Source organism: Triticum urartu, chromosome 7, assembly GCF_003073215.2.
Source record: "Triticum urartu cultivar G1812 chromosome 7, Tu2.1, whole genome shotgun sequence".
Lineage (NCBI taxonomy): Eukaryota > Viridiplantae > Streptophyta > Magnoliopsida > Poales > Poaceae > Triticum > Triticum urartu.
The window spans coordinates 615627075-615654705 of record NC_053028.1 but is presented as its reverse complement, the minus strand read 5'-3'; the positions used below and the strand labels follow the sequence as shown (position 1 = coordinate 615654705).

Below are 27631 nucleotides of genomic sequence, written 5' to 3'. Positions count from 1 at the left end.
CTCACCGGTGAGGGAAATCGGCGGTGTGGCGTGGGACTCCATTCCAAGCTCGCCTCAAGAGCTTGAAGGATTGTCCTCAGCCTCTGCTTTTGCGGTCTCCGGGCACGGCAAATCGCCGTGCTCGATCGGTGCACGGCCCGCGCGACAGCGGCGGCCGAGGAGGGCGGCGATAGCGGCGCTGCTTCGCTGCCGCGGAGGTTGTGGATATGTCTGACGAGTGGGACCCGGAGGTTGTGGCTCCTCCTTCACAACTCGGTTCTCACACGGACCTCTTTGCGGTAGGGTAGGCCATGGCGCCGTTGCCGTCGCCCGCCGCGTCGGCGGCCCTCCGCCGCGAGGACCTCCTCCGCGTCGCCTCCCCGCTCCGCTCTCTCCTCGCCACGGCGCCCTACGCGCCCCCGGAGGGCTCCGACACCTCCGTCAAATCCCTCCTCGCCTCACTCCTCCCGTCCCCCTCTGAACCCCCGACGGGCGGGGCCGGCAAGGAGGCCGTGGACCTCCTCCTCTTCTGCGCCGCCGCCCGCGCGGCCTCCGCGGAGGCCCCCGCGCTGCACTGGGTCCCGGAGGGGCTCTCCAAGGCGGCCGCCGCAGCCATGGAGGAGATGGCGGCGATGGGCGGGTGGGCCGGCATCGGCGAGATGTTGGTGGCCATGATGCCGGAGGCAGTGCTGCCGCTGAAGGCCGTGCTGAAGGACACGGGCGTGGACGCCAATGATGCCATGATGATGGTTGGCGCCGTGAAGCCGCCCAAGGAGCACGCCTTTGTCGCTGCGCACCAGTTCCGTTGGCTGTTGTCTCAGGTTTGTGTTCGAATGCTAGTTACGCAAGAAACATTCTCTTTGCAATCAGTAAATTCTAGGACCATCCATGGCTAGATTGTAGTAAGGAGTAGTTTATTTAGGAAAACTTGACACCTGCTTGAATCAAAATGTTCAGATTACTGTGAGAAACAGAAAATGTGTTGCAGTAACTAACTTTGAAGTATTTCAGCATCAAAGGTGTTTACTGAAGTTGCTTCATCGAATGTTTCAGGTTAATTACCCCAAGCTTGGCGATCTGTGCTGGTTAGTCATTCCATGTGCTTTGACGGCATTGGATCATTGGTCACCGGATGTTAAGGTATGGTGATGTCCTTTTTTGGTTTCTCTATTGAGGATAACTTCAGTGTCTGCTGAATAGCAGTGCAACTTTTTCTTTAACCGCATTCAGCTTGACCAGTAGTGCTTATTTCATTTTCCCCTAAATTGCTGTTGGTGGGCATTTTGAGTGAGAATGATCCATATGATTGACAGGAATAAGGAATGATTAGCTTCATGCACATAGCAAAGAATGTGAAAGTAACAGAATTAAGTTTGTATGAAGATGCAATACTGGATGCTTGTTGCCATAACATTCCTGCAGATGATGAGTTATATGGTATCGTGTTATTGAGGTATCAGTGCTGCTCTTGACTTGCACTCAGAGAAGTAATCCACATAGCCCTTGGTACACTCTTTTCCTACTTGTAAATTCTCCGTTTTATTCCTGTTGTAAATTCTCGGATTTTACATTGGAGTATGGGTATTTTGAAATGTATAAGATATTTATGATATAAATGTACTACTCATCTGCCACTTTGAGAACTGTGGTATAGCCTTTTTCTTTTGCACCAAAATGCAATTGAGGTCCTGGTACTATATCTTGATGGCCCCTGGAGATCCATATTTACAAATGGAATGGCGATGGCTCTCGCGTGCGCTGGCTCTGGCGACGCCCTGGTCGCCTCGGCGGCGCCGCCGCCGCCGCCCTTGCCCCTGGCCTCGCCCGCGGCCGGCCTGCCGGCGCCCCCCTCGCCCGATTCCCCGCCATCTCCTTCGGCTGTTCCTCCGCGCGAGTCCTGGGCGGACCTCGCCGAAGCTGCCGATGTGGCTGCGGGCCGCCCCATCGCCTGCCGCGACCGCATCCCGCCCCGCGCTCCGGTCCAGCCGCCTCCATCCGTCCCTGCCAGCGGCCTGACTCCCAGGGGTGGGAGTTTGGCCTCCCGCGGGACCGATCGGCGCCACCGGCGGCCGTCTCCTGGGTCGAAAGGGGATGCCTTGGGGTCTCGGGCCCCTCCCCGGCGGTGTCGTGCTGGCGGCTGGGGCGTCGCCGGCCGCGCCGACCGCGGTGTTGCGCTCGACTCCTGGCGGTCCCCCGCGTTGGCGGCATCCGCCTCTGCTCCGGCCGGCCAGTCGCCGGCGGCGGCGCTCGCGCTCTCGAGCATCCTTGTTCGGAGAGCCCCCTTTCGCCCGTTCATTTCCTCCTTCGGGGCTGCTCCCTCCCTGTCTCCGACCGGCCGGCGTGTCGTGCCCTAGCCGCGCCGCCCTCGTCCTGCCCCGGCGGCGACCTCCGCGGCGGCGCCTGGGGAAACCCTCGTGCCCCGGTTGGTTGCCTCGGGCCGGTCGTTTCGGGTTGCGCTGCTGCTGGGCCTCCCTGGGGCCCAACCAGTCGGGCCTTCCCACGTGCTGTCGGCTGCTGGACCCACAGGTGGGATGCGGGCCGCCGACCGCTGCGTGGGCCGGCCGTCCAGCCCGGCCGCGCGTGGTGTGGCCCAGCAGCGCCCCCCGGCGCGGTCTGGCCCGTCCCGGCGCTCGATTTGGCCCCCTGTAGGGTTTCCCCGTGCCCCCCCGTGCCTCGCCCCTCGCTCCCCATCCCGCCGCCACGCAGGCCGCCTCCCTTGTCCCCTCTGGCCGCCGCGCCCCCTCGCCCCCCCTCCCCCACCGGCCATGCCCCGGGACTGGGGCGATGCCGAGCCCCGCCCGAAGCGGCGTGTGGATGACCGCCGGGATCCTCCGCGCTCCTCCCCCGACGGCCTCCGGCGGGAGGCTGACCTCCGGAGCCAGCTCACCTCCCGCCCGGCTCGCCGTTCCCCTGCTCGCGACTCCCGCGACCCCCGCCGCTCCCCTCCCCGCCAATCACGCCGCTCCCCAACGCGGGATGACCGCCGCTCACACTTGCCAGCCCGCCGGGATCCGCCTCGGGAGGACTCTCGGGACCGGGCCAACTCGCCTGCCCGAGGCCGGTCACCGACCCGGCGCTCGCCGGCCCGTGACGGTCGTGGCTCCCGCCGGCCTTCCCCTCCGCGCCAGGCTCCTCCCGCCTCCGGGTCCACCGCCCCTGAGAACCGGCATTACCAGCCCCCGCGCGCCCAAGCCACTTTTCCGCCATCTAACGGTGGCAACGGGAACCGTGGGCGCCCGGGCACTAAGAAGAAGAAGAAGGGGCCGCCTCGCCCTCCACCTGCCGCCTCCTCCGCCGCCATGGTGACCCCGGCCTCGGGTGCCGTCGCCGCCCCCGAGGGTCCGTCGTGCTTCAACTGCGGCCTGCCCGGCCACTTCCAAGTGGCTTGCCCCAACCCACCGACCTGCTACCTCTACAAGGAAGCCGGGCACCCTGCGGTTCTCTGTCCGGAGCGCCCGGTCACGGAGGAGATCATGATGTACGGCCACGGCATCGAGGACATGGGCTTCTTCCACATTGAGGTGCCGGAGCTCCCGCCTCCCTCCCCCTCGCTCCTGGCCCTTGTGACGGTCGTGGGGGAGGGCGTCGCCACTCCGGAGCTGATCGAGGCCGAGCTCAACCACCTCTGCCGATGCAAGTGGGATTGGCAGGTGACCTTCACCGCGCCCAACGCCTTCTCGGTGATCTTCCCCGACGACCTGAGCATGGGCCTCTGCACCCGTAGCGACAGCATCACCTTGGCCCTCAACGGGATTGTGGGGAACATCTCCGAGCCGAGGTGGGATCCCAAGGCCGTGGCGGTCCTCGACACTGCTTGGCTCCTCATCGCCGGCCTCCCAGACGTGGCCCGGTCTGAGCGGGTCATTCGCAGTATGTCCAAGATCCTGGGCAAGGTGGTGGTGGTCGACGAGCTCTCTCTGCGCAAGGAGGAGGAGGTCCGGGTCAAGGTGAAATGCCTGGACGCCTCCAAGCTCCACACCACACTTCGGGTCTTCTTCAACGACGACGGATACGACCTCACCATCTGCCCCAAACCGCCGAACCACATCGGCCGCCCCCGCCTCTTCGCCAACAGCCTCCAGGGGGGCGGGCCCGCGGATGCCGATGGCTCCCACCACCGGCGCCCCCGCCACTCCTGCTTCGACGACCACGAGGAGGACGACGACATCTCTGAGCGCTCTCGCTCCTCGTCTCGTGAGCCCGCCAACCCTCCCTCGGGTCGCGGCGGCTCTGGGCAGGGCCGCACCCAAGTGTCTGCCGCTGACCTCGCGGTGGCTCTTCAGCTGGCCGCACCCCCAGTGGCACCCTCTCCCCCTGCCTCGGAGTCGGCCAGTGACATCTCGAGTGTTGGTCTGCTCGTCGTGCCCCCCTCGTCGCCCCATTCTCCGTCCGCCAACTCCGCTCGCCGCTCCTCTCCATCGGATCCGGAACCACCGTCCCCCCCGGCCCCGACCCCTCCGGTCCTCACGGGTGGTGACGGTGGGACCCCTCCCCTCGGAGAGCCCTCTCCGGTGCTCCCGCCTGTGGGGGATGCGTCTGGTGACACCCTGGTGCTCGTCGCCCCGCTTCCCCCGCTGGTGGCCCCCGACGCCCACCCCACTTCCCCTGCCTCCCCGGCTTCGGCGGTGGCCGTGGTCATCACCACTCCGGTCTCCGCGATCCCTCCCCAGACGGTGGCGTACACCAGGCGGCCCCGCTCCTCCTCGACGCCGGTGACGGCGTCTCGCCGCAGCGCCCGCCTCGATGCGGCCCGCCCGGCCGATGCCTCGGTTCCGTCCATCGCCGAGCGTGCTGAGATCCGGGCGGCTGCCCGGAACCTCGAGTCAGGTGTGGATTCCGCCCTCCCCAGTTCTTCCTGTTGTTCCTTTTCCGCGCTTGAGGCCGTTCCTCTTGGACACCTTGCCAAGGTGGCCACTGACTCGGCCATCGTTTTCAGGGGGGAAGTGGGTCCCCCCTTAGAGCAGATCGCGGCCATTAGGGCTCGCGAGATCCTGGATGGTAAGCTGGCTGAGACTCGGGCTCGTCTGCGTAGGACCCCTGAGGACCAGACTGCCCGTACCGCTGTTCAGGCCCCTCCGGTGGTCGACGGGGCTATTCGTGGGCGCACTCGGTCCCGCACTGCTGCTCTCCGCGCCCAAAGCGCATCTCGTGTCCTGGGGTCAAGCAGCCCCCCGATGGGGGCTTAGATGCGGGCCCTTTTTTGGAACATCCGCGGCTTCGGTCATGATGGCCGACGCCGCCAACTAGTCGAATACATGTGTGACGAACACATTCACATCATTGCGATCCAGGAAACCTTGCGTACTGAGTTCTCCCTCCAGGAGCTTGACTGCCTCAGCTCTCACCTCTTCGCCTGGCATTGGCTCCCTTCTAGTGGGACCACGGGCCACTCCGGTGGCATCCTTTTAGGGGTTAAGGATGCCACCTTCGAGGTGGGCGGCATGGACCGGGGCGAATTCTTCGTTAGCATGGAGATTCTTGAGCGAGCTCTGAACTTCAAATGGGAGGTCGTGGTTGTCTATGGTCCGGCAGATCACCACCGTTCCCCGACCTTCCTTGCGGAGCTCCACCAAAAGATCTCCGCCTCCCTCCTCCCAGTAGTTGTGGGCGGAGATTTTAACCTCATCCGTTCTTCGGACGAGAAGAATAATGATAGGATTAACCTCCCCCGGATGCAGTTGTTCAACGACTAGATCGCGGAGCTCGGCCTCCGGGAGATCGAGCGGACGGGGGCGCGATTCACCTGGACTAACCGCCAGGCCGACACGACGCGATCCGTCTTGGATCGTGTCCTAGTTTCCCCGGAGTGGGAATTGAGGTGCCCCCTGACCTCGCTCCGGGCGATTACCCGGATTGGGTCTGACCACGTCCCTCTCCTCCTATCCTCTGCGGACGAGCGTCCCCCCTCCCGCCGCGGTTTAGGTTTGAGTCCTTTTGGCTCAACCAGGCCGGCTTTCGGGATGCGGTCTCTGCTCGTTGGACTCTTGCTCGCGCCTCTCCCCATCGCTCCATGTCCGCCGTTGACTCGTGGCACTTCTGTGCCAAGCTTGCCCGCCAATTCATGAAGGGCTGGGGCGCTAATCTTGGCCGTGACCTCCGCGAGCGTAAAAGATCTCTCTTGTTGGCTATTCAGGCTCTGGATGCCCGGGCCGACTCCTCCGGGCTCTCCCCAGATGAGTGGATGCTGAGATATGATCTTGAGGATCAACTCTCCTCCATCTACACAGATGAGGAGGCATACTGGAGGTTGCGTGGTACCCAAAGATGGGTGCTCCGCGGCAATGCGAACACTGCATATTTCCAGGCGGTTGCGAATGGCCGACGCCGGAGAAATTCCATCCATTGCTTGTGGGAGGATGATGCCCCCCTTGTCCGCCCTGCGGCCATTCGGGCTCATGTAGACGGCTTCTACAAAGCCCTCTTTACCCCCACCCCTCGGGGTGGGGCTAGTCTCGCCCCCGACACTTGGACGGGGGTGGAGTTGGTTTCCGATGAGGCCAACGCGGCCCTTGTTGCCCCCTTCGCCGAAGAAGAGGTACTCGCGGCCATTAAAGGAATGAACCCCTCCTCGGCCCCGGGTCCGGATGGCTTGCCCGTTACGTTCTGGCAGACAGTCAAACCTGAGGTCATGGCCCTCTTCGAGGAGTTCTATTCGGGCTCTATGGACCTTGGACGCCTCAATTATGGGATCATTACCCTCATCCCAAAGGTTCCGGGCGCCTCTGATATTCGCCAGTTCCGTCCCATCACCGTGATTAACGTGATATTCCGGATCCTGGCCAAAGGGTACGCCAATAGGGTGACCCTGCTTGCTAACTCGATCACTCACCCGAACCAATCGGCCTTCATCCAAGGCCGGTTTATTTTAGATGGCGTGTTGGTCTTCCATCAAGTCCTTCACGAAGTTCGGGTGAAACAACATCGCGCTGTCTTCCTGAAGCTGGACTTTCATAAAGCTTATGACACTGTGCACTGGCCTTTCCTTCGGGAAGTGCTGCTGCGTAAGGGCTTTGACGACCGTTGGGTGACTCGCGTGATGCAATTAGTCTCCTGTGGGCGGACTGCGGTGAACATCAACGGCGAGATTGGGCCATACTTCCCCACTCTCTGTGGGGTGCGTCAGGGGGACCCGTTCTCGCCGTTCCTGTTCAACATGGTGGTCGATGCTCTGGCCGCCATCCTGGACAAAGCCAAGGGTGCTGGCCATATTCATGGCATTGTCCCCCACCTAGTCGGAGGGGGAGGGGTCTCCCTCCTTCAATACGCGGATGACACCATAATAATGGTTGAAGGTTCTACTCAGGACGTGGCTAACCTGAAGTTCCTCCTCCTGTGCTTCCAGCAGATGTCAGGCCTAACGATCAACTTCGATAAGAGCGAAGTGATGGTTCTTGGTTACCCTCCGGTGGAAGCTCAGGCTATCGTTGACCGACTTAATTGTCGGCTGGGTTCTTTCCCCACGACCTACCTGGGGATCCCCATTAGTGATTCGCGCCTCACCGTGGCGGACCTCCGCCCCACGGTGACCCGTATGCAACATCGCGTCGAGCCTTGGAAAGGGCGCTGGCTATCGAAGGCTGCGCGTGTGATTCTCATCAACTCCTCTCTCGCCAGCCTTCTTTGGTACCTCATGAGCTTTTATAGCCTCCATGAAACGCTGCACACGGAAATTGCCAAGTACCAATCCAGGTTCTACTGGGCTGGCGAGGATGACAGACAGAAGTACCATATGGTCAGTTGGCCGGACATATGTAAACCCAAGGACCAGGGGGGTCTGGGGATTTTGTCCTCCCGACGCATGAACATCGCCCTCCTGACCCGGTGGCTATGGCGTATTGCTAATGGTGACGGAGGGCTTTGGCTCACCATCATCCGGAACAAGTACCTCCGTGGACAGCCTCTGGCTTCCTGTCAGCGTTCGGGCGGATCCCAGTTTTGGCAGGCCGTCATTCAGCTGCTCCCTATGCTTCGCATTGGCACGTCCATCTCGGTTGGGTCTGGGTCCGCGACCCTGTTCTGGTTTGATCGGTGGATCGGCGACACCCCTCTGGCCGCCCGCTTTCCCGAGCTCTTCGCCATTGCTGTTGACCCGCGGGTCTCTGTTGAGACGGCCCTTATTGACTTAGGGCGCCTCGCGTTTCGCCGCCCTTTTGGCCCACCCGAAGTGGCCGCCTGGGATGCCCTCCTCGAGGACATTGCCCTTCTCCTGATGAACGTCACCAACACCCCGGACGCCATCTCTTGGCGCCTAGAATCTTCCGGACGCTTCTCTACTAAGTCCCTATACGCGGCCATCGCGCCTTCGCCCGCCCCCGAGCCCTTCAGTTTGGTCTGGGATATCCGCCTGCCACTGAAGATTAGGATCTTCCTTTGGCGATGGATCCGTGGACGCCTCCCCTCCGGAGTCGAAGTCCTCAAGCGTAACGGACCTGGAGATGGGCTTTGCCCCCTGTGCGGCACGGTGGAGGACGCTAACCAGAAGGTCCTCGCCTAGGGGTCCGTTGGCTCTGCGTAGGGGTCCTCGCCTGGACGCTGTGGACTGTCCGCAATAAGCTTGTCATCCAAAAGGTCACTCTCAGACGTGCTACTGACGCCATTTTTAAAATGTAATGTGTGGGTACCTGCAGCTTTGGCGGCCGCTTAGCCGCCCTCAGGATCGGGACGTCATCAACACCCTCCTCGCCGACCTTCGATCGCTAGCCTTCCGCCTGGGCGCACCGCTTCCCCCCCCCCCCCCCCCCCCCGAGCCCGACTAGATGCAGTCGTTTATTTCTGTTCTAGGGCTTGTTTAGCTGTGCCCTCAGCATTAACCCTTACGGATCCTGTGTTCTGTTTGAACTTGGTGTGTGTGTTTGAACCTCTGTGGATTGTTGGCTTGGGCATGTGCTTTATAATATAAAGCGGGGCGAAAGCCTTTTTCGGCAAATGGAATGGCTTAAAACTGAAAATCTGCCTTTAAGTTAGTGAGATAAAAGACTATTACATCTTCTCCTTCTGTAGTCAATAGTCACCATTGTTTTTAAGGCGTCCTGCCTTGGGCGCTTAGGCATCAAGGCGCCCTGGCAGCTCCTTGCAATTATGCACGCTTTAGCTAGGTGCTTAGGTGTTAGGGCAGTGGGTGCTCGCATTAGGTCGCCTTGCCGCCTTAACAACATTGATAGCACTGTTTAGAAAAGCAACGTAGATGGAATTTGTTCTACTTATATTGAAGTACATCATAATCGTGGGGGAATCTGAGATTAACAGTTATAGTCATTGGCTGAAGAGTGGAAAGCTAGGACAAAGACACTGACTTAAAGTTACTCAGCTGTCTACTAATATGAGTTTTATATAGGTACCATCAGTCTGGTTCATCTCTACTTTAAACCTCAACTACATATCTTGTCCTTTTCCTTCAACTTCAGTTTTCCATTGGTTCCAGGTACGACCGCGTACTTTCTGAGATGTTGGGACACCTGGAACGGCAACCACTAAACAAAGAACGTCGTGTTGCATGGCTTACCCTTATCGGGCCAGTTTTGGATGCTATGGGCCTCTTCCTGTTGGCACATTTTCGTCTCCTGTTCTCTCTATTTTTCCAATGGATGCATGCTGATGATGATAGAACAGTTCTTCTGGTAAGAAGGTTGTCCTGATTATGGACAATGTGATTATCTATGTATTAATCACATTTCTTTAATATTCCAGCCATATATCATTTGCAGGTGTTAGAGCGAATTCATATAGTTATTAAGCTTACCTGGATCAGGAAGTCGCCCTACACTTCAAGGTACTAGAGAATATGATACTCCCTCTGTAACTAGGTCGTGCAGTACTTCTTAGGATTGTTGTCATCTTTTGTTTTATCTACTTGGCACTTGCTGAATCTGGAAATTTCCAACTCACTTTTTTTTTTTGTATTTAGACTGGTGGATGAGCTTGTTCTTTTGTATAAGGAGTCGGCCATGAGAAAGAGCCATGAGATCATGCGAAATCACATAATGGAAATACTCATGCTACTCCAGAAGTAAGATTATCCTTCACTAGTGATTTTAGTTTTTACATCACACTCCTATTAAATGGCAGCTGTACATCTCTGGGAGTAAATTAGGTTCGGAAATTAGAATAGTACACTGGTTCAGAATGAGTCCTTATCTTGCACCTCGTTGGCTGCCATTCTACTGTCTTGGTGGGCAGTTAAATTGGTTATTCTTCAGTGTATCATGCTTATGACTTTTATGAATTGGTGCTCAAGATAACCTTCTATTATTTCATCCAACCAAGTTAGGTTACGTCTGAAGATAATTTATCTAATCAAACAATGGGGGCCTGGCGCAGTGGTGATATACCCCCCACTTGTGCCAAGAGGTCCTGGGTTTAACCTGGCCTCTCTGCATTGCACTGTGCAGGGGTAAGGTCTGCCTCGTATAATCCTTCCCCAGACCCACACCCCACCTGGTGTGGGAGCTTCTTCTAGCACTGTGTCTGTACAACCAATGGACTAGTTGGAACAAGATTAATCGTTGGAACAATACTTCTGGCCAGGGTAAAAATATTTAATGTTAACCTTAGTATTATGATACTGGAGTGGTGATGGGAGTAAAGTATTCTGATCTTTAGAGTGCACTCAAACCAGGTCAGTTTCTGTCCCGGGAGATACTGGTTATCTTCTGTTGGTTTCTGCCACTTGGATTCAGGTGCAAATTGTTGTTGTCTTAGTATGTACTTATACATATCCAGCCAGAACTCCTACTTAAATATTTTGTACTTTTCCGCATTTCATCATTTTTTCCTCTGAGATCTGTCATTTGGTCTTCTCATGGTAAGATGTACCCTTGTAGATGCAAGGGACAGCAGTTTGAGGAAGCTTGGAAGAAGCATGAAGCTGACCCAGATTTAACATTGCTGCTATCCCGTTTCAAACAACTTTGCACCGGAGATCATTCGCCAGAATTCTGAGCTCAACTGGTATTCTCAATGTACATAGTTGTTTAGCATAGATCAAATCAAGGCTGTTAAATCTTAGCTCTTAGTGTTTGGATTTGTGTGCATTTATTTGCTGGTGGGTTTTTTCCTGTAAGATTTGCCGTCTGTACTCTCAAGGATCAAAGCTCGCTGGAGGCTTGAGTCCTGATGAAAGTGTGATAGCACTAGCTAGATACATGAACTGAGGCAACATACCAGGGGCAAGCTACTCTTATGCTGTAACTTTGCAAGTTCTTTAGAGAAATGTAGGTTTGTAACTTTGTACCAAATCAACACGTAAAATCCTCTCAATTTACTTGAGAGAAGTAACTTTGTTTGTAACTGTATACCCTGCTCAACATGCTAAAACTGCATCTTTACTTTTACTTTAGGTCGGAGTAGTTTAATCTGGATACATAGTGCAGAGTGCGTATATAGCATAGCCATGGAAGAACTCATCGAAGGCTCAAAATGTTGCGGTGAGGCTTCCATCGTCTAGTCTAGGGGAGAATCAAACAGTTTATCATGTCTGTCCATTTTTCTCCTCCGGGAAGCTGAGTATCTGTGGCTGCAGGTACCTCCCGTGGTAGATGAGCCTGGACATGGCCTTGTACGCCGCCTGGGTCATGTGGATGCCGTCCCAGCTCACGTACGCCGATGGGTCCGCACACACCGCCGTCCCCTCCACGCCGCACATCAGCCTCAAGTCATAGTTGTACCTGCCGCCGGCGCCGCAGCAGGCCTTGTGCGTGCTATTCTCGTCGAAGCCGAGCGCCGGGGCGCCCTTGAGGAGGCTGAGGAAGGAGTTGAAGTAGTCGGCGTAGGCGATGGCCGCGTCCGGGTATGACGCCTGGAGACCGGCGACGGCCCGCTGGAGCTGCACGTTGTGCTTGGCGGCAAAGAGGTTGAGGTCTTTGAGGCAGGCCGTGGAGTCGTATGCCGACGGCTCTGGCGCAGCCATGGCAGTGAGGTAGCTCGGGAGGCAGCCGATGGGGAAGTTGCCCGGGACGATGACTCTGCTCGCGCCCATGTCAAGCACTTCCTGTGTGTGATGAGAGAGGCAACTCGGCAGAATTAGTTCCCAATCTTTTGGATGTACGTGTAAGAGAAGATGTTTGAAGATAGTACCTTGGTGGCGTTGATGATGGTCTGAACCACAGCTGGGATCATTTTCTCCACCTCACTGACAGACTTGTTTGCGTAGAAGGCGAAGTTGTAGTCGTTTCCTCCGATCTCCCCGACCAAAACCAGAGAAGATTGGAGCCTCTTGCGAATTTCTGCACACAGAAATTTTACATAGAGAATTAGTATGCCTGACTGCGAAAACAGTCTGCGTTGAGATAATGTGGGAAGAAAATTTATGAATTGCCTGCATCAGTAGCGAAGGTGGACTTCATGAAGTCCTTGAACCACCGGAGCTGTAGCTTGAGGGAGTTGGAGGTGAAGGGCATGGAGAAGGTGCGGTTGAACAGGTCGGCGGGGTCCATGGCGGTGGCTCCGGCGACGGCGAAGTTCACGCCGTGGTCGAAGCTCATGTTCTTGGCCAGGTAAGGGTTGAGGAACGGGAGGCCCATGTCCTGAGCTGCATTGCACATGAACCAGAGTGTCACGTACGTTCACTACGTGCAGTACTACTCCTGCCGTTCACTCTGAAGCAGAGTATGCATGCACTGCTAGTTGGGACGAACGTGCGTACCGAGGAAGTCGATCATGAGGAGGCCGTCGGAGCATCGGCCGGTGGGGCGGCCGAAGGTGACGCCGTAGGGGAGGTGCTTGATGGTCTCGAACGCGCCGGGCGGCGCCTCCTTGGCCAGGTTCCCCGTGTCCGTGATGGAGTCGCCGAGGCTGTAGATCGCCGCCACGGCGCCGTCGTCGCCGCCTTGCGCGTGGCAGCAGCACACAAACAAAGCAGCGACGAGGAGGAGGAAAGCCGCGTAGGAAGCCATGCAGAAACGGTTGTAAATGATGAGTGCGTGCGTATCTCGACAGGACTCGGAGCTAGCTAGCTACTGAATGGTCGATGAGTTCCTGCTTTGCCACGGCCTCCTTTTATACCCGGCCGGGCGTTCTAGAGAAAGGCGTGGATTGACGGAGGAGCGGTGGTTTTCGTCGCCGGGGCGGCGATGCGTGCGCGTGTGGGTGTGGCAAAGAACAGCGGAAAAACATTCTTTCTTTTTGACAGGATTAAAGGAAGACATTCTTTCTTTTTCGAGTGCCATGCCGCGCGATTCTGTGTGTCCGTCGCTTTGCTGCTGACAAGGATGTCAAGTAGGGTCGGATCCGGTCCGAGATCGTGGGGCTCGCCATCGGCTCTGCTTTGGACTGGAGTCATCGTGACCACAGATACAAAGAAAGGCATCATATCAGCAAGGAAAAGAAGAAAAGGCAACAGCCTCATATGGATACAGATCACATGTACAATGGTGACATATGGATACATGTGCATCATGATAAAAAGTAGCTTGAAGCATTTATATCGATTTTTTCTCCCCAATGTATGCTGCCATTAGTGGGGCCTCATCAAAGAATAGAAAATAAAGACTCCCACCACACGTGCATCTCTACTCACCATTTTAACATTTTCGGCTTTACGCACCAGACCACACTTTTTCTTTTCAAGCACCCGCCTCCTGCAAAGGATCCCGCTGCTCCATCTGAACCTACTTTTCCTGACATCCGATCCTATGTGGCCTACGGGGCATCACCCTGGGGCTATGCATTGGTCATGCCCTGAAAACCCAAGCTGTCGGAGCCGCGTCCCCCCACCTCCTTCTCCCCTACCCCGCCGCCGCTGCCGTCGATGACGTCCGGGTAGTTGGGGTTTGGCTGGTCCGAGCGGTGCTTGCGGACGATGAGTACCTTCTCCCCGCATGTGCGGTGGGCCTCAGTGGTTATCGTGATACTGCTACATGGTCGGCTAGCCCAGCATCCACGGCAACGAGTATGACATTGTGCGCGCTTGCTTGGCAAGGCCGTCGGTAGTATCAAGGTCGTCCCTCCCCCCCCCCCCCCCCCCCCCCCTCCCCGGTCCACCAAGACTAGATGGGGATGCAGGCATGGACGCCTCCTACGGTGGAGATGTCGACCCAGGCTCCCGGCTGATGTTGGAATAGGAGTGAAAGGATGCGCCTTTCATTTCTTCTACCATGGTTGGGAGGTTGTGTTGAAGATTGGCGGATTCTCGGACGTGGATGCCGGTCCACATGGGTGGTTCTCCAGCGGGCTGCATCGTCGTGGTGGCGGCTATCAATCTTGGTAGTGTGGGCGGCAAGAGGTGTAGCGGAGGGTGGCTTGGGTGGTCGTTTTGTCTTGCAGTGACGACACCCTGATCCAGACCTAGAGAGTTGGTCTCGTCGCGCTTGTCCTAAAGACACATGCTATAATCTATGTCAATATAATGGCGCATACACGTAGAGGGAGTCAACGGCATGTACCGATGTCTGGATGGCCGATGTGTGATATTGTGTGGAGGAGCCCTAGGCAATATATAGCCGTTGAATAGTGAACCTTCTAAACAAATCTTGATGTTGTGGCACGTGCGATTGCTTGATCTCGATAGATCGACGCCGGCCTCAGATTATCGAAAAAGGCTTTTGCCCCCCTTTATATATAAAGCAAAGATCGACCACAACCCACATACAAACGCACCCCACGACAACACACGCACACACACCCAAGGCGGGATACATAGGTGCTGAGCGCAGCAACACCACCCCTAACACTACAAGAGCAATCGAGGACCTCCATTGTGAACACGCCACGGCGAAGAGATGAAGCCGCATATGACGAACCGTGAGCTCCAAGGCGGCGCCTCCAAGAAGGTTACGACGCCAACGCGCCGCCACCGCCCGACCCGGGGGTCAGAGTTTCCCCTAGAGCGACACAATGACCGGTGAGAGTCGTGACGACGCCTTCAAGAAGGAAGCGATTACGCCGCCGCCGGTCCGTCCGAAGATAGAACAGGTTTTCACCCTAGCAAACACTCACCGCCACCGAACGCCACACCCCTGCCACCATGCCGCCCACACGGCCATGGTCACCGGGCAGCACCAAGCCACGACCTCTGTCCATGAGCACCGCACTACCACCACCAGGGCCGCCGCCCCGACATCCAAGACCTTGACACCACCTCACCCGAGACCCGTCGCTACCCCAACCAAAGAGATGAGTGGAAAGGCCACTCCTTTTCACACCCTGGGCGGCCCCCACGCCGAGACCCAAAGGGCCGGCCAAAAATGGCCTCTATTTGCACCGGGTGCGAAGACGAGCTCGGTCCTGCTGCCGGGCGCGAGATGGGCTCGGTCCTGCTGCCGGGCACGAGACGGACACAGTCCTGCTGCCGGGCACGAGACGGACACAGTCCTGCTTCCGGGTGCGAGATGAGCAATGGACCGCAACTGGGAGCAGTCCCGCCCTATGACGAGGGTAGAGCCCGGACGATGAGGGGAGGAATCGAAGGTCGATACAGGCCGCTCACTGACGGCCGACGCCGGAGGGGACCAGCCGCGCCCGTGAAATGATCCAGACCACCACCATGAGCTACCACCACGCCGTGGCAGCCCACATCCATGCCGAGACCCCGAGGAGCAGCCCCGAGCCACCTTGCAACAGCTACGACACGCCGCCAAAGACGCAGCCCCCCCCCCTCCCGGCCATGGACGCCCGACGCCGCCACCCACACATCCACCGCCGCCACCAACCGGATCTGGGCAGGAGCACCCAGATCTGCCGCCAGCAAGGCCCCCGCCCCCGGAGCCCCAAGAGCCAACGCATGGAGGGGAGGGGGGCAGGACCACCGGGACGACAGCACGCCGGGAAAGGGAGCAGAGCCCGTGGATGGGCCGTCGGCCGCCGCCGCTGACGCAGAAGGCTGCGCCCCGCGACGCACGCCTCCAGCGCGCGGGAAGAAGACGCCCCGCCGCCGCCTACGCCACGCGGCCTTTGGCCGGCGACGCAACCGGCGGCGGCGAGGGGAGGGAGCCTGGAGAGGGGGGCTGGGAAGCGGCGGCACTAGGGTTGGCTTCCTTAGTCGCCCGCGAGAGCGACTCGGGAGCCGACAGAAGATATGAAATTCGCTATCCGGCCTCAGATTATTCGGACGTGAATGAGCCGCATGTATTACTGATGTGGAATATACAAGGATCGAGGTACAGAACTTACTAGGATGCGCACGAACGCACGACGGAGCAAAGTGGAGGATATCGGCGTGCCACTTTTTCTTCTTGCACGCCGACTTTGCGCCGATACGGCGGTGGGCGGTGGTGAGTGGAGGATGATAGATCTGCTCGCCGCCGCGCGATCGTAGGGCCGGGCGAAAGCTTGTGACGATTGGAGCGACGGAATCCTGGCATGCACTCGCGTAGTCGATGGAACCTGACAAGCACCCGTGTCCATGGCATGGCTTGGTCGGCGAATAATTGGCGGTGCGCGTGTGACGATGGCCACTGCAAAAGTGGATCTCCTGTACGTAGCGTGCGTGCGCTGGTATGTACAGGGGATCGAACGGCAGACTCCGCCGGCCCGTGCTCCAGGTTTCGGAAGAGGACGAGAGCGAGTGGCCGGAAAGAAGAGAAAACGGAGCGCATGTCCTGGGGAAGAGACACCCAGTGGGCGACGTACATGTCCATGTTGGCGTATCACGAATCATAAGCCATGAAAGCATTTCCGATGTGATGTGTGGTGTCCTTTGCCCGGTGCTCGAGGTTACAGTGCAGTTTGTGGATGTGGAGTACGTTCTCCGGTCCCCGTGGCACCAGGTCGTTCACGGTGGAGCGGGTCTTTGTGTTTTTTCTTATTTCAGAAAATTAAACACACCAGATTTTGTGATGGTAGAAATACAAGGTTTAGAATGGTAATATGACCGACACTATGCTCCCTGCGGTTTGAAATGTGTTCTTTCTTTCTCCATGTCACACGGTTCATTGATCGCCAACACCATTTCGGCCACAATCATCATGAACATCGAACAACGACGGTCCTCTTTGGCTCTTTGCTGCCTTTCGGTTATTGAAGTTGATGTGTTTTTTTTAATAAATGGTGCTTTTATTGACTTAAAATGTAGCAATAAGTGCATACAAATTATATGAGCAACATGTCTCTTCAACTGCATACACGCTAACCAAAAAAAACTGCATACACGCTGCATTGAGCAGCGGTTGACACTATACCTGGCCATGGACCGGGCTTGGGCCAGGCCTAAAAAAGTCCACGGCAGAAATCTAAGGCCCAGGCCCTATCATCGGGCCTACTTTTCAAGTCCAAGCCCGATCCATCTGGTAAAAAGCCCTGAAAAGCCCTTAGGGCTTAGGGCTGTGGGCCGGGCCTCTTTCTTAAAATGCCAATATGCCAAGCCCAAGCCCGTCCAGGCCTTGCTGGTGGGCTCAAAACTCAGGCCCAAGCCCGGCCCACGGGCAAGCCCATCAGGCCTAGGCCCTGGATTTTAGGGCCGGGCCTGGGTGCGCCGACAGGGCCGGGTCAGAGATGGCCAGGACTAGTTGACACTTTGTTTGATGTAGTGTAGACCATGTATGAAGCGAGTGCGTACAGTGGAGAATAACCAGCAAAGGACAAAAATGTATTCATAAAATCAAATCATTTCTACATAGTCAAATTGAGGATAACAAGACATACACTCCCACTTTTATTAGCGTTTTAAACTTATCTGAAATACCGCCCAACCAATGACCAAAAATATTGACAACACTTGTACGTGGATGGATACAAATTATATGCTACATGAATGGCCATGCAGAACGCACAGACTTGCTATGAAAAAAAAAGTTTGGTGGTCTCATAGTCAGTACAAAGCCACACTTATTGCTTTCGCCAATTGTAAATGCGGGAGGTTGTCTTTGATTAGCATAACTCCCCTATGAAGATACCACTTAAAGATTTTAACTTTTTAGTGAAATCCTTGACTTTTATATTTTCTTATTATTATCCACTGGAACCTCCTAATGTATGCGGTACATAGAGTCGATTGTTACCCAGATATAGTGAAATCCCAATGAAACTCATCTCGCCTATATGTGTCAGGTTAATCGACTCCAATCGAGATAGAAGATTCTGCCATGAAATAAGACAGAGGCTAATCAAATCTAACCTGAAAGAAATATCTGGTGGGGATTAACTGAGCACCTACACAATACTACCATTCTTATCACGAACAATGTGGTACAAAGCAGGATATTGTTCTCGAAGGCTGGTCTTAACAAGCCACTAGTCCATCCCAAAATTGTGAGTCAACAGGTTTGTAATAGGCGTGGGACACAACTTTTTGGCCAAGATACTTATTGCGCAACAGGTTTTGCCATACACCATCCTTAGTAAGTAGTCTAAATACCCATTTACTAAGTAAGGCAATATTCTCAACTATTATTCAACATTTTTCAAATACGTTTTCAACATTTTTTGAATTCTTGTTCAACATTTTCAAATACTTATTCAACATTTTTTAATACCTATTCAACTTTTTTCAAATACTTGTGCATCATTTTTAATACTTATTCAACATTTTCAAATACTTGTTTAACAGTTTTCAAATTCTTGTTCAATATTTTTCCCTACTACCGGGTGTAGTTACTCCCATTTTTGTTTCATACGTTCTAGGTAGTATCTATCATATCAGAGAGTATCTACGCGTAGTATGTAGTATATAAGAATATTTAGGTAGTATATATACTACCTTTCTGTTAGTATATATATATATATATATATATATATATATATATATATATATATCATATTTTGTGCATACTTCATTTCGCGTACAAATATGTACGTATTTCACAAATACAATAAAACTATGAGCTCACTTGCAATTTTTTTATATAACTCACTTTGAAGTATCTTGGATATAATATATGAACATAATAAAAATAATAAAATAGAGTATATACTACCACATAGTAGTATATAAGAAATGGGTGTAGCTACGCCCGATAGTAGGATGCATTTTTCCTATATATATATAATATTATTTGAAAGTATAAAGAAAGGTACAAAAATAAAATAAAATAAAAACAAAAAACAAATAGGCTGCGGCTCCCATGGCTGGGCCGGCCCATCTGGGGCGCCCCAACAAGCGAGCGCATCCCCCCTCGTCTCGCCGAAATCACTAGTTGAGGAGTACTCATTGCAAAGATCACTACAACTTTCCAGGTTGCGACAAGTGGCGCATATGTAGCGTGCCACTTGTCGCAACCTGGGAGTTTTCCCTTTTTTCGTAGATTCGTTTATTCAAAACATTTTATCTCTCAAATCGTGCGTCCAAATCTCAAACCGCTTTCACTGTTGGATTCCTCGCATCGACATCTTTAAAACTAGATCCCATGTTGATAGGTTTTGACGAACTTTTTTTACAAAAAAACCGGCCGAAAACAACTGGACGAAAATACCGAACCGGGAGCACTGGTTTTTCCCCTTTCCGAAAGAGGCACGCCCGTGCCTCTCACAAAATCACAATCATGCCTCTCACGGAAGAAAAACCGTGACTCTGGCGGAAGGAAAAAAAAGAAGAAAACACGTTTTTTTTCGTTTTCGAGAATGCACGGCCGTGACTCTCGCGAAAGCACACCCATGCCTCTCGCGAAAGCAAAACTGTGACTCTCGCGAAAGAAAAAAATAGAAAACACGTTTTTTTTCGTTTTCGAGAGGCACGGTCGTGACTCTCACGAAAGCACAATCATGCCTCTCGCGGAAGCAAAACCGTGACTCTCGCGAAATAAAAAAAACAAAAAACACGGTTTTTTTTCTTTTTCGAGAGGCACTGCCGTGCCTCTCGTAGAAGTAAAACCGTGACTCTCGCGAAAGGAAAAAAAGAAAATGTGTTTTTTTGTTTTCGAGACGCACGACCGTGACTCTCGCGAAAAAAAATAGAAAACGCGTTTTTTCACGCACAAAAAGGTTTTTCCCAAAAAAAAATGGTCGAAAAGCTAAAAAAGACCGGTGAAAAACCAAAACGTTGAAAAAACCTGAAAAACCCGTTTAAATAGCCGAAAACGCGTGCGAAAAAATAAATAAACAAAATCCGGAGAGAGCGTCCAGAGCGCGACACGTGGCGAATGACTGAGAGCGCGTCAAGTGACGCTGATCGTTGCGAGGCTCCCGAAAGAGCGCTCGTTAACTAGTGGCTCCCTCGTCTCGCTGAGCGCATCTGGGGTGCCCGCCCAAACCGTACCTCCTAGGCCGCGCCTATGTTTGGCTTCACACTAGATAGAAGGATATTGGGCTGTCAGTAAGCAATTAGCTGTCCTAGTGGACCACAAGGCTTCCCCTTTTTTTTAATTTGTGCGCAATATTCTTAATATATCAATTAGAGTTAAATGCACTAGAGGTCCTAAAAGTTTCGTCCTTGTCTCACTTTAGTCCTATTTCTTTGAAAATACACCTTTAGGTCCCAATTCTTTCATAAGTGGTTCATCTGAGGTCCTTTTCTTCACTAGGGCTCGCTGACCTGCCCTCGTGGCGCTTTGACCCATGCCACGTCGACACAGGGCCCATTCGCCAGGCGAGAAATTTTGCAATAAGCCCCTCCCGATCTATTCCCCTCTCAGTGGCATCCCATCTCCTCTTTCGGGGCTAATCTAGCGACACTAGAGGTGATCGGCGGCGGCGCCGGCGACGATTTTCTGCACGCAGTGGCGATTTCCGCCATGCGGCGACGAGCGGAGGTGATCTGGAGGGCAATCTGAGAGGGTGCCCGTCAAGATGCCCCCTCTGCGACGGCCAGTGGGCGATCCTCCTCCCTCTTACGGTAAGAACCCTAATCTTGTCGCTCCTCTGCTCCTATAGTGCTTCTAATCTGCAAGGACTGTGCCATAGTCATAGATTACTTCGATTTGCACTGTCACATTTAGGATTCCTAAACCGCATGCTCTGATTTGAGGTTAGGGTTAGGGTTAGGGTTTCAGTTCTAAATTCCAAAAGACCACTTCTTTTGTAATTTTTTCGCTGCAATACATCAATTGAAATTTGACAAATTGTTTCCATTGTAATGATAGGACCAAATGAAGAAGTGTTTTCTATTGAAATCAATTATGGTGGGCTGTTTTGTGGATTTGGGTCGAACAAGTCTTATATTGATGGAAAAAATGAGTATTTTGATGGATGTGAAGTTGAGACATGGTCTCCACTTTGGATCAATGACTTTCTGGTGCAGCTAGGATATGATATGGCCCAGTGTAATGTTTATTGGCTGCTCCCTGGTATGAATTTGAATACAGGACTGCGGATTGTTGACAGGGATACAGACACACTTAGCATGTCTACTGTTGTTCCTAAGTTTCAGCATTTTCAGCTATATTTTGATCACAAAGAATTAACTGGTAACATACGCTTTGATGATGTGTGCATAACTGGATCTACAGAGCTTCCACCAGTGCTTAGTCCAACAAAGCATGGTGTGAGCTTTGTTGTTCTACATGTCAATGCATTCTTGTGAATGTTTCAAAAGCTAATCAGCAATGCGGATGATCGCCTCGACTGTTCGGAAGACCAAAAATGAGCTAACCATCATTGTGGACGATCGCCGCGACCGTCCGCATTGACCAAAAATAAGCTATTCAAGAATGCGGACGATCGCCGCGATCGTCCATGAAACCAAAAATAAGCTAACCATCATTGGGAACGATCGCTGCGACCGTCCACGTTGACCAAAATGAAGCTATTCATCAATGTGGACGATCGCCGCGACCGTCCGCGAGACAAAAAAGAGTAAAAATAAGCTAACTTTCATTCAAATCAAACACTTCATTTAGATCAAAATGCTTCCAAATTCTCAATCTTGCTTTTCAGTTCAGATTAAACACTTCATTCAAATAATTCATCCTAATAGCGCTTACATGTACTTCATTCATTTCAGAGCCACTACATAAACCATCACAGCCAACAAAGTGACAATACAAAACAAGAACATCCTAACTAAGCAGATCAGAGCATCTAGCTTCTTCACAACATCAATCATCACACCATTGCAAATCTTCTGGACTTCAACACCTTTGTCTTCTTCCTCCTCTGCCTCTTCACTTTCTATGTCGCCCAATGAATGACCAGAGATACCTCCAGATCTTCCTGTTCTTGCAATAGATATGTGGCCTTTCTTAACCAGAAAATCAAAATAGTTATCTGGGCCATCTTCCCAGTAGTAGTGCTGGCATGGATTTGTTCCAACCTGGACGAATTTGACACATTCAGAAAAAGAGAAATGGGATAGAATCAAAGATAAAGGCTTCAAAACATCAAACTCTTGGTTCTTACACGATGGTTGGGACACTTGTGGAACACCCGTCCAGGGTTGGCAATAGATTTCGAACGGAGCACAATGGTGTCACGGACATGGCAGCAAGGACAAACCACGAGCGACAACATACCAGACGAAATTGGAGCTTGTACCGGCAGCGACGACGACGCTGACGACGACGCTACCATGCTCCTCTTCTTCAACTACTTCCCCGCCGAGGAGCTTGAAGTGCCGGCCATGGCTAGGGTTAGGGCACGGGAGATACAGAGAGGGATTTGGGGAAGAAATAGAGCAAGGGACCGGGGAATGTGAAGAAGAGTGTTTCTAGGGGGTTTTCTGTAAAAAAGAGCAGCCTCCGCAGCCCCTGTGTCGATGTGGCGTGGGTCAAAGCGCCACAAGGGCAGGTCAGCGAGCGCTAGTGAAGAAAAGGACCTCGGGTGAACCACTTATGAAAGAATTGGGACCTAAAGATGCATTTTCAAAGAAATAGGACTAAAGTGGCACAACGACGAAACTTTTAGGACCTCCAGTGCATTTAACTCTATCAATTATAAAAATTAATTTATGTACAAAATATGAAAAATGTTAATCACACAATATAAAAATGTTTCTAATGTATTCGAAAATGCTATAATGTGTATGAAGAAAATGCTATAATGTGTATAAAAATGTTTCTAATGTATTTGAAAATGCTATAAAAAATTCTAATCATGTTATTCAAATGTTAAAAGAGTATAATTTTTTTCTGATGCAAATATACAATGTCAACGAAAAACATACATGAAAAATGTAGTTTTTGACAATGTTAATCATGTATTTCGAAAATATTAAACAAGTACAATTTGTATGGAAATATTGACATAAAAATATATGTTTTGAAAAAAAACAATAATGTATTTGTAAGATGTTAAACGTGTATATAATAATTATTTTTTATGTATAACAAAATTGGACTTAGAAAATTATATGTTTCACCAAATGTTAATCATGTATTTATATATGGTAATGTGTATATAAAAAAATACTTCCAACGTGAAAACATGTGCAATATGTATGAAAAATAAACTGAAATGAAAAATACGAAAACCCCAAAATCTGTAAGAACTAACGGGCTGGCCCAATTTTGTATGTGGCGCAGCGGAAAAGAGCTAACTATCGAGCTATGCACCAAATAAGTTTCCCCAATTGACGTCAATAAAAATGGAAACTCCCTAAAAAATGCGAAACATAAGTAAAAAGTTGACCTATTGAGGTTGACTATTAGACACATTCTGTTAACTTATAGAACAAATATGAAACTAAACATATTTTAAAACAATAAAAAAATTCATAAGCTCAAAAAAATTGTGAAAAAACGAAATCTTTGGATAGGCCATAAAATTGAAAAACTACCATAAATTAGAAAAAACGAAAAATTAAAAAGGTTCATGAATTTCAAGTTTTTAACAAAATTATATAAAAACTTTGTGAATTTTAAAAAGGTGACAAATTTGAAAAAGTGCTCATTTATTCAAAAATAGGTCATGAATTTTAGAAGCTATTAATTATTTTGTAAATAGTTTACGGATTAGAAGAATGGTTATAAATCTGGAAAAACACGGCTTGGAAAACATTTCACGGGTTTAAAAAAATTCAAATTTTTAAACGGTTCATTAATTTTAAAAATCATCACGAATATAAAACTGTTTGTGAATTTTTGAAAAAATTCTAGAATTTTGAAAAGTGTTCACAAAATGTAGAAAAATAATTTATGGAAAATAGGGATATATGAAGGTAAAATGAAAAGAAGAAAAAGGAAAAACACGAAAACACTAAAAACCATGGAAAACGAACAGAAAATCGGTGAAAATGGATACTACAGAATCCATGCCCCGTAAAATTCAAGATATTGGGCTGCAACCTACTTACATCTAGTCCCTCCCATCGACACAGTGCCGGTGAACTCTAAATGGGCTAGCCCACCACTTTTTTTTTCTATATCAAGCGATCTACTGTGGTTTCCCTCGCGTTAGGGTTTTGTGCTCTCGGCGGCGACTCTGTCGCTCCCGTTGAGATCGAACTTATTCCCTCTCGTCGACCGATCATTGAGAAGCGACTGGGACTCTTGACCCCTACTGCCCCTCTCTTGGACGGTGGCTCGGTGTAGGGCAGAAATTTTTTTCGAGTAGCCTGACGTTTGTGCAGCAACGGGCTAGGGTTTGGCTTATGGCGGAGAAGATGGGATCTGGATCGGCGGCGACCGATGCCTCATCATCTGCGTCGGAGGTAGAGAAGATGATGGCGGAGCTAGGCCTGTGTGAAGATGATATGGATGATGTGGTAGTTGATGAGGGGTCTATCCCCCAAGACACAGCTAGATGGATGGCGGTATCTAGGGTTCATATTGATAAACCCTATAGCCAAGGTTGGTTTTTCAGAAACATGCGAGCAGCCTGGGATCTGGCCCAAGTGGTGAACTTCAAACCTCTGGAGGCGAATCTCTACACGTTGCAATTCCGATGCCTTGGCCATTGGGAAAGAGTCATGCAGGAGGGCCCATGGAACCTTCGAGGACACACTGTGATCATTACCCCGTATGATGGGGTGACTCAACCAACTCAAGTCAAGCTTGACACTTAGACATATGGATTCAGATACACGATGTTCCTAGCCTGTATGCACATCTGGTGCCGACGCTGGCATCTAAGGTGGGAGAAGTGCTGTTCGCTGAGACTTCCTCGCATGATTTCACTCGCAATTTTTATCGTGTTTGGGTGAAGATCAACGTCTACAAGCCCCTGAAGAATGTGGTGTCACTTGTGAGGGATTCTAAGAGGCAGATATACAGAGTCAAGTATGAGCGATTGCCGGATTGGTGTGCGGTTTGTGGTCATCTAGGCCACACGTCTAAGGAACACGGCGACGGGATTCACCCCAAGTCCGCACTAGTCTTTAAAGATCTTCGCGCCTCATAGTCTATGAGACGGGGCGGTGGCCCTGGAGGGGAAAGGGGACGACGCGTAGGACGCCGAGGAGGCCGAGGTAGAGGAAACAGAGGGCCACCAAGAAACGACGAGGAAGAATATTGGAGAGACGATGATCATGAGGAAGGGCTGTGTGACGCCCCCGATTTGACCGTACACTAATCATACACGCAAATGTGTACGATCAAGATCAAGGACTCACGGAAAGATATCACAACACAACTCTAGGTACAAAATAAAATAATACAAACTTTATATTACAAGCCAGGGGCCTCGAGGGCTCGAATACATAAGATCGAAAACACAAGAGTCAGTGGAAGCAACAATATCTGAGTACACACATAAGTTAGACAAGATTACCTTAAGAAGGCTAGCACAAAAGCAACAATGGTCGAAAAGGCAAGGCCTCCTGCCTGGGAGCCTCCTAACTACTCCTAGTCATCCGCGGTCTTCACGTAGTAGTAGGCATCCTCCAGGTAGTAGTAGTCATCAGTGGCGTCGTCTGGCTCCTGGGATCCATCATATGGTCGCAACAATCGGGTATGGGAGAAAAAGAAGTAGCAAAGCAACCGTGAGTACTCATCCAAAGTACTCGCAAGACTTACATCAGATCTAAACTAAGTATGCATCTGTATCAAAGGAATGGGTTGTATCTGTGGACTAAACTGCAGAATGCCAGAAGGGAAGGGGAAAGCCTAGCCTATCGAAGACTAGCATCTTCAAGCATCTTCAAGCATCTAGAAGAGTACAGATCAACATAATGTAAAGTAGTAGTGTTATCAACCTCGGCCAGAGATCCTTTCTCGACTCCCTGCGAGAAAGCAATCCCAGAGCCATACTATCCAGTTATCATCTCATATCCAAGTCTCATCTCCATGTCTCATCTCAAGTATCCAGTTCTAGTTGTATCGACCGGGATACAACTCCAAGTGTCCGTTACCATAGGACAGGCTATCGATAGATGTTTTCTTCCCTACAGGGATGCACCAACTTACCCACCACGCTCGATTAACTCCGGCCGGACATACTTTCCTGGGTCATGCCCGGCCTCGGCCAAACAATACGCCGCAACCCAACCTAGGCTTAATAGAGAGGTCAAGCACGCCAGACAAAACCTATGCCCCCAGGGGTCATGGGTCATCTCCCCGGGAACTCCTGCACGTTGCGTACGCGGCCGGTGAGCAGACCTAGCTACCTCCTTCAAAAAGGCAGGTGCTTACGCAGTCCAACCCGGCGCGTGCCGCTCAGTCGCTGACGTCTATTAAGCTTCGGCTGATGCATATGATGCAGAACACCCATACTATGCCCACGTGATGGTTAGTGCTATCAGGCCAGAGGCCCCCTCGGATCAAATATCCAAATCGTAGTGGATTAGGAACGCACGGTAACAAGCAGAGACTCACGAAAGATGTGACCCCGTTGCCCCGTCTCGAGGACTTGCGGCAATGGCTAGGAATGCCCGGCCACGCCTCGTAATTATCTCGCGGGCACCCTCCAGGTCAACCCGTCTCCACATCACTCGCAATTAAGCTCGCGCGGGTACCCCTCAGGGCCGACCCGTCTTTAGTAACATGGTTCAGTGTAAAGTTATAGTAACCATAGTAACTGTGTGTCCAAACATCAAGGGGAAAACCCGAGGAATCACCCCCGGTGAATTCCACTCGATGTAATCATCAAGGTGAACGTAAGAGGATCCACCCTCGAGGTTCACACTTGAGGGGTTGCACGACGGAGCTATAACGGAAGTGGTTAAGGAGGAAATCACCCTCGATGACCTTGACCGTATAGCTACACTACAAAGATCTCATCAGGAGTGAGGTAAGAGGTTCCACCCTCGGCACTCGATGGTAACTCTGCAGAGTCGTACAACTAGGGGGGTGATGTGCGGTGCCGGGGCCTAGACGTCGATCATGTTGATTGAGTCATCAAACATAAAGCGAGGCAACTGGGACAAGGTGGGGTCACTGATGGGTCACTAACAAACCTATACTAAGCAGCTTAGGACAAGCAGGTAAGGTATGAAAGCAGGTAACAACAACAGGCTATGCATCAGAGTAGGATCATACAGAAAGCAGTAGCAGTTCTAATGCAAGCATGAGAGGGAAAGAAATAGGCGATATCAGAATGCTCAAGGGGGGGGGGGGTTTGCTTGCCTGGTTGCTCTGGCAAGGAGCGGACGTCGAGGATGTAGTCGTACTCAGTCGCATCAACGTCGGTCTCGGGGTCTACCGGAGAAGAAGAGGGGGGAGAAACAGTAAATATGGGGCAAACAAGCATCACAAAAGTATAACAAGGCAAAACACGGTGCCAGGGGTGACCTAACGCAGTACTAGGCGATACTGGCGAAGGGGGAAAACATTCGGGAAAGTTTTCCCGGAGTTAGGCATTTTTGGACAGATGAAACAAAGGGGAAAGGTTGCACGTTCGCTATGATAGTGGCATGTGATGGACTAACGGAGCACGTATCCGGATTCGTCTCGTCGTTCTGAGCAACTTTCATGTACAA

At 52.0% G+C, this 27631-nt stretch overlaps 2 protein-coding genes and 1 pseudogene across 3 annotated transcripts in view; 1 reads left to right on the top strand and 2 right to left on the bottom strand.

Annotated features, from left to right (window-relative positions):
- LOC125521439 overlaps window positions 1-204 on the bottom strand; it is a 33756-nt gene extending 33552 nt beyond the window's left edge. For both annotated transcript variants that reach the window (XR_007289274.1, XM_048686492.1), the window contains exon 1: window positions 6-204. Coding sequence is in view for 1 of the 2 variants with exons in the window: in XM_048686492.1 (XP_048542449.1) it covers window positions 6-42 (37 nt within the window). In the remaining variant the exon portion in view is untranslated. The remainder of the gene's footprint in view (window positions 1-5) is intronic.
- On the top strand, window positions 158-11270 carry LOC125521437 (annotated as a pseudogene).
- On the bottom strand, window positions 11214-13046 carry LOC125521438 (acetylajmalan esterase-like). The gene is made up of 4 exons (XM_048686491.1): window positions 12620-13046; window positions 12293-12505; window positions 12052-12200; window positions 11214-11965 (listed from the first exon to the last, which is right to left on the bottom strand). Exons 1-4 carry the CDS (start codon window positions 12867-12869, stop codon window positions 11447-11449), a joined length of 1131 nt encoding a protein of 376 aa, XP_048542448.1. The 5' UTR covers window positions 12870-13046; the 3' UTR covers window positions 11214-11446.
- Window positions 13047-27631: the final 14585 nt, after the last annotated feature.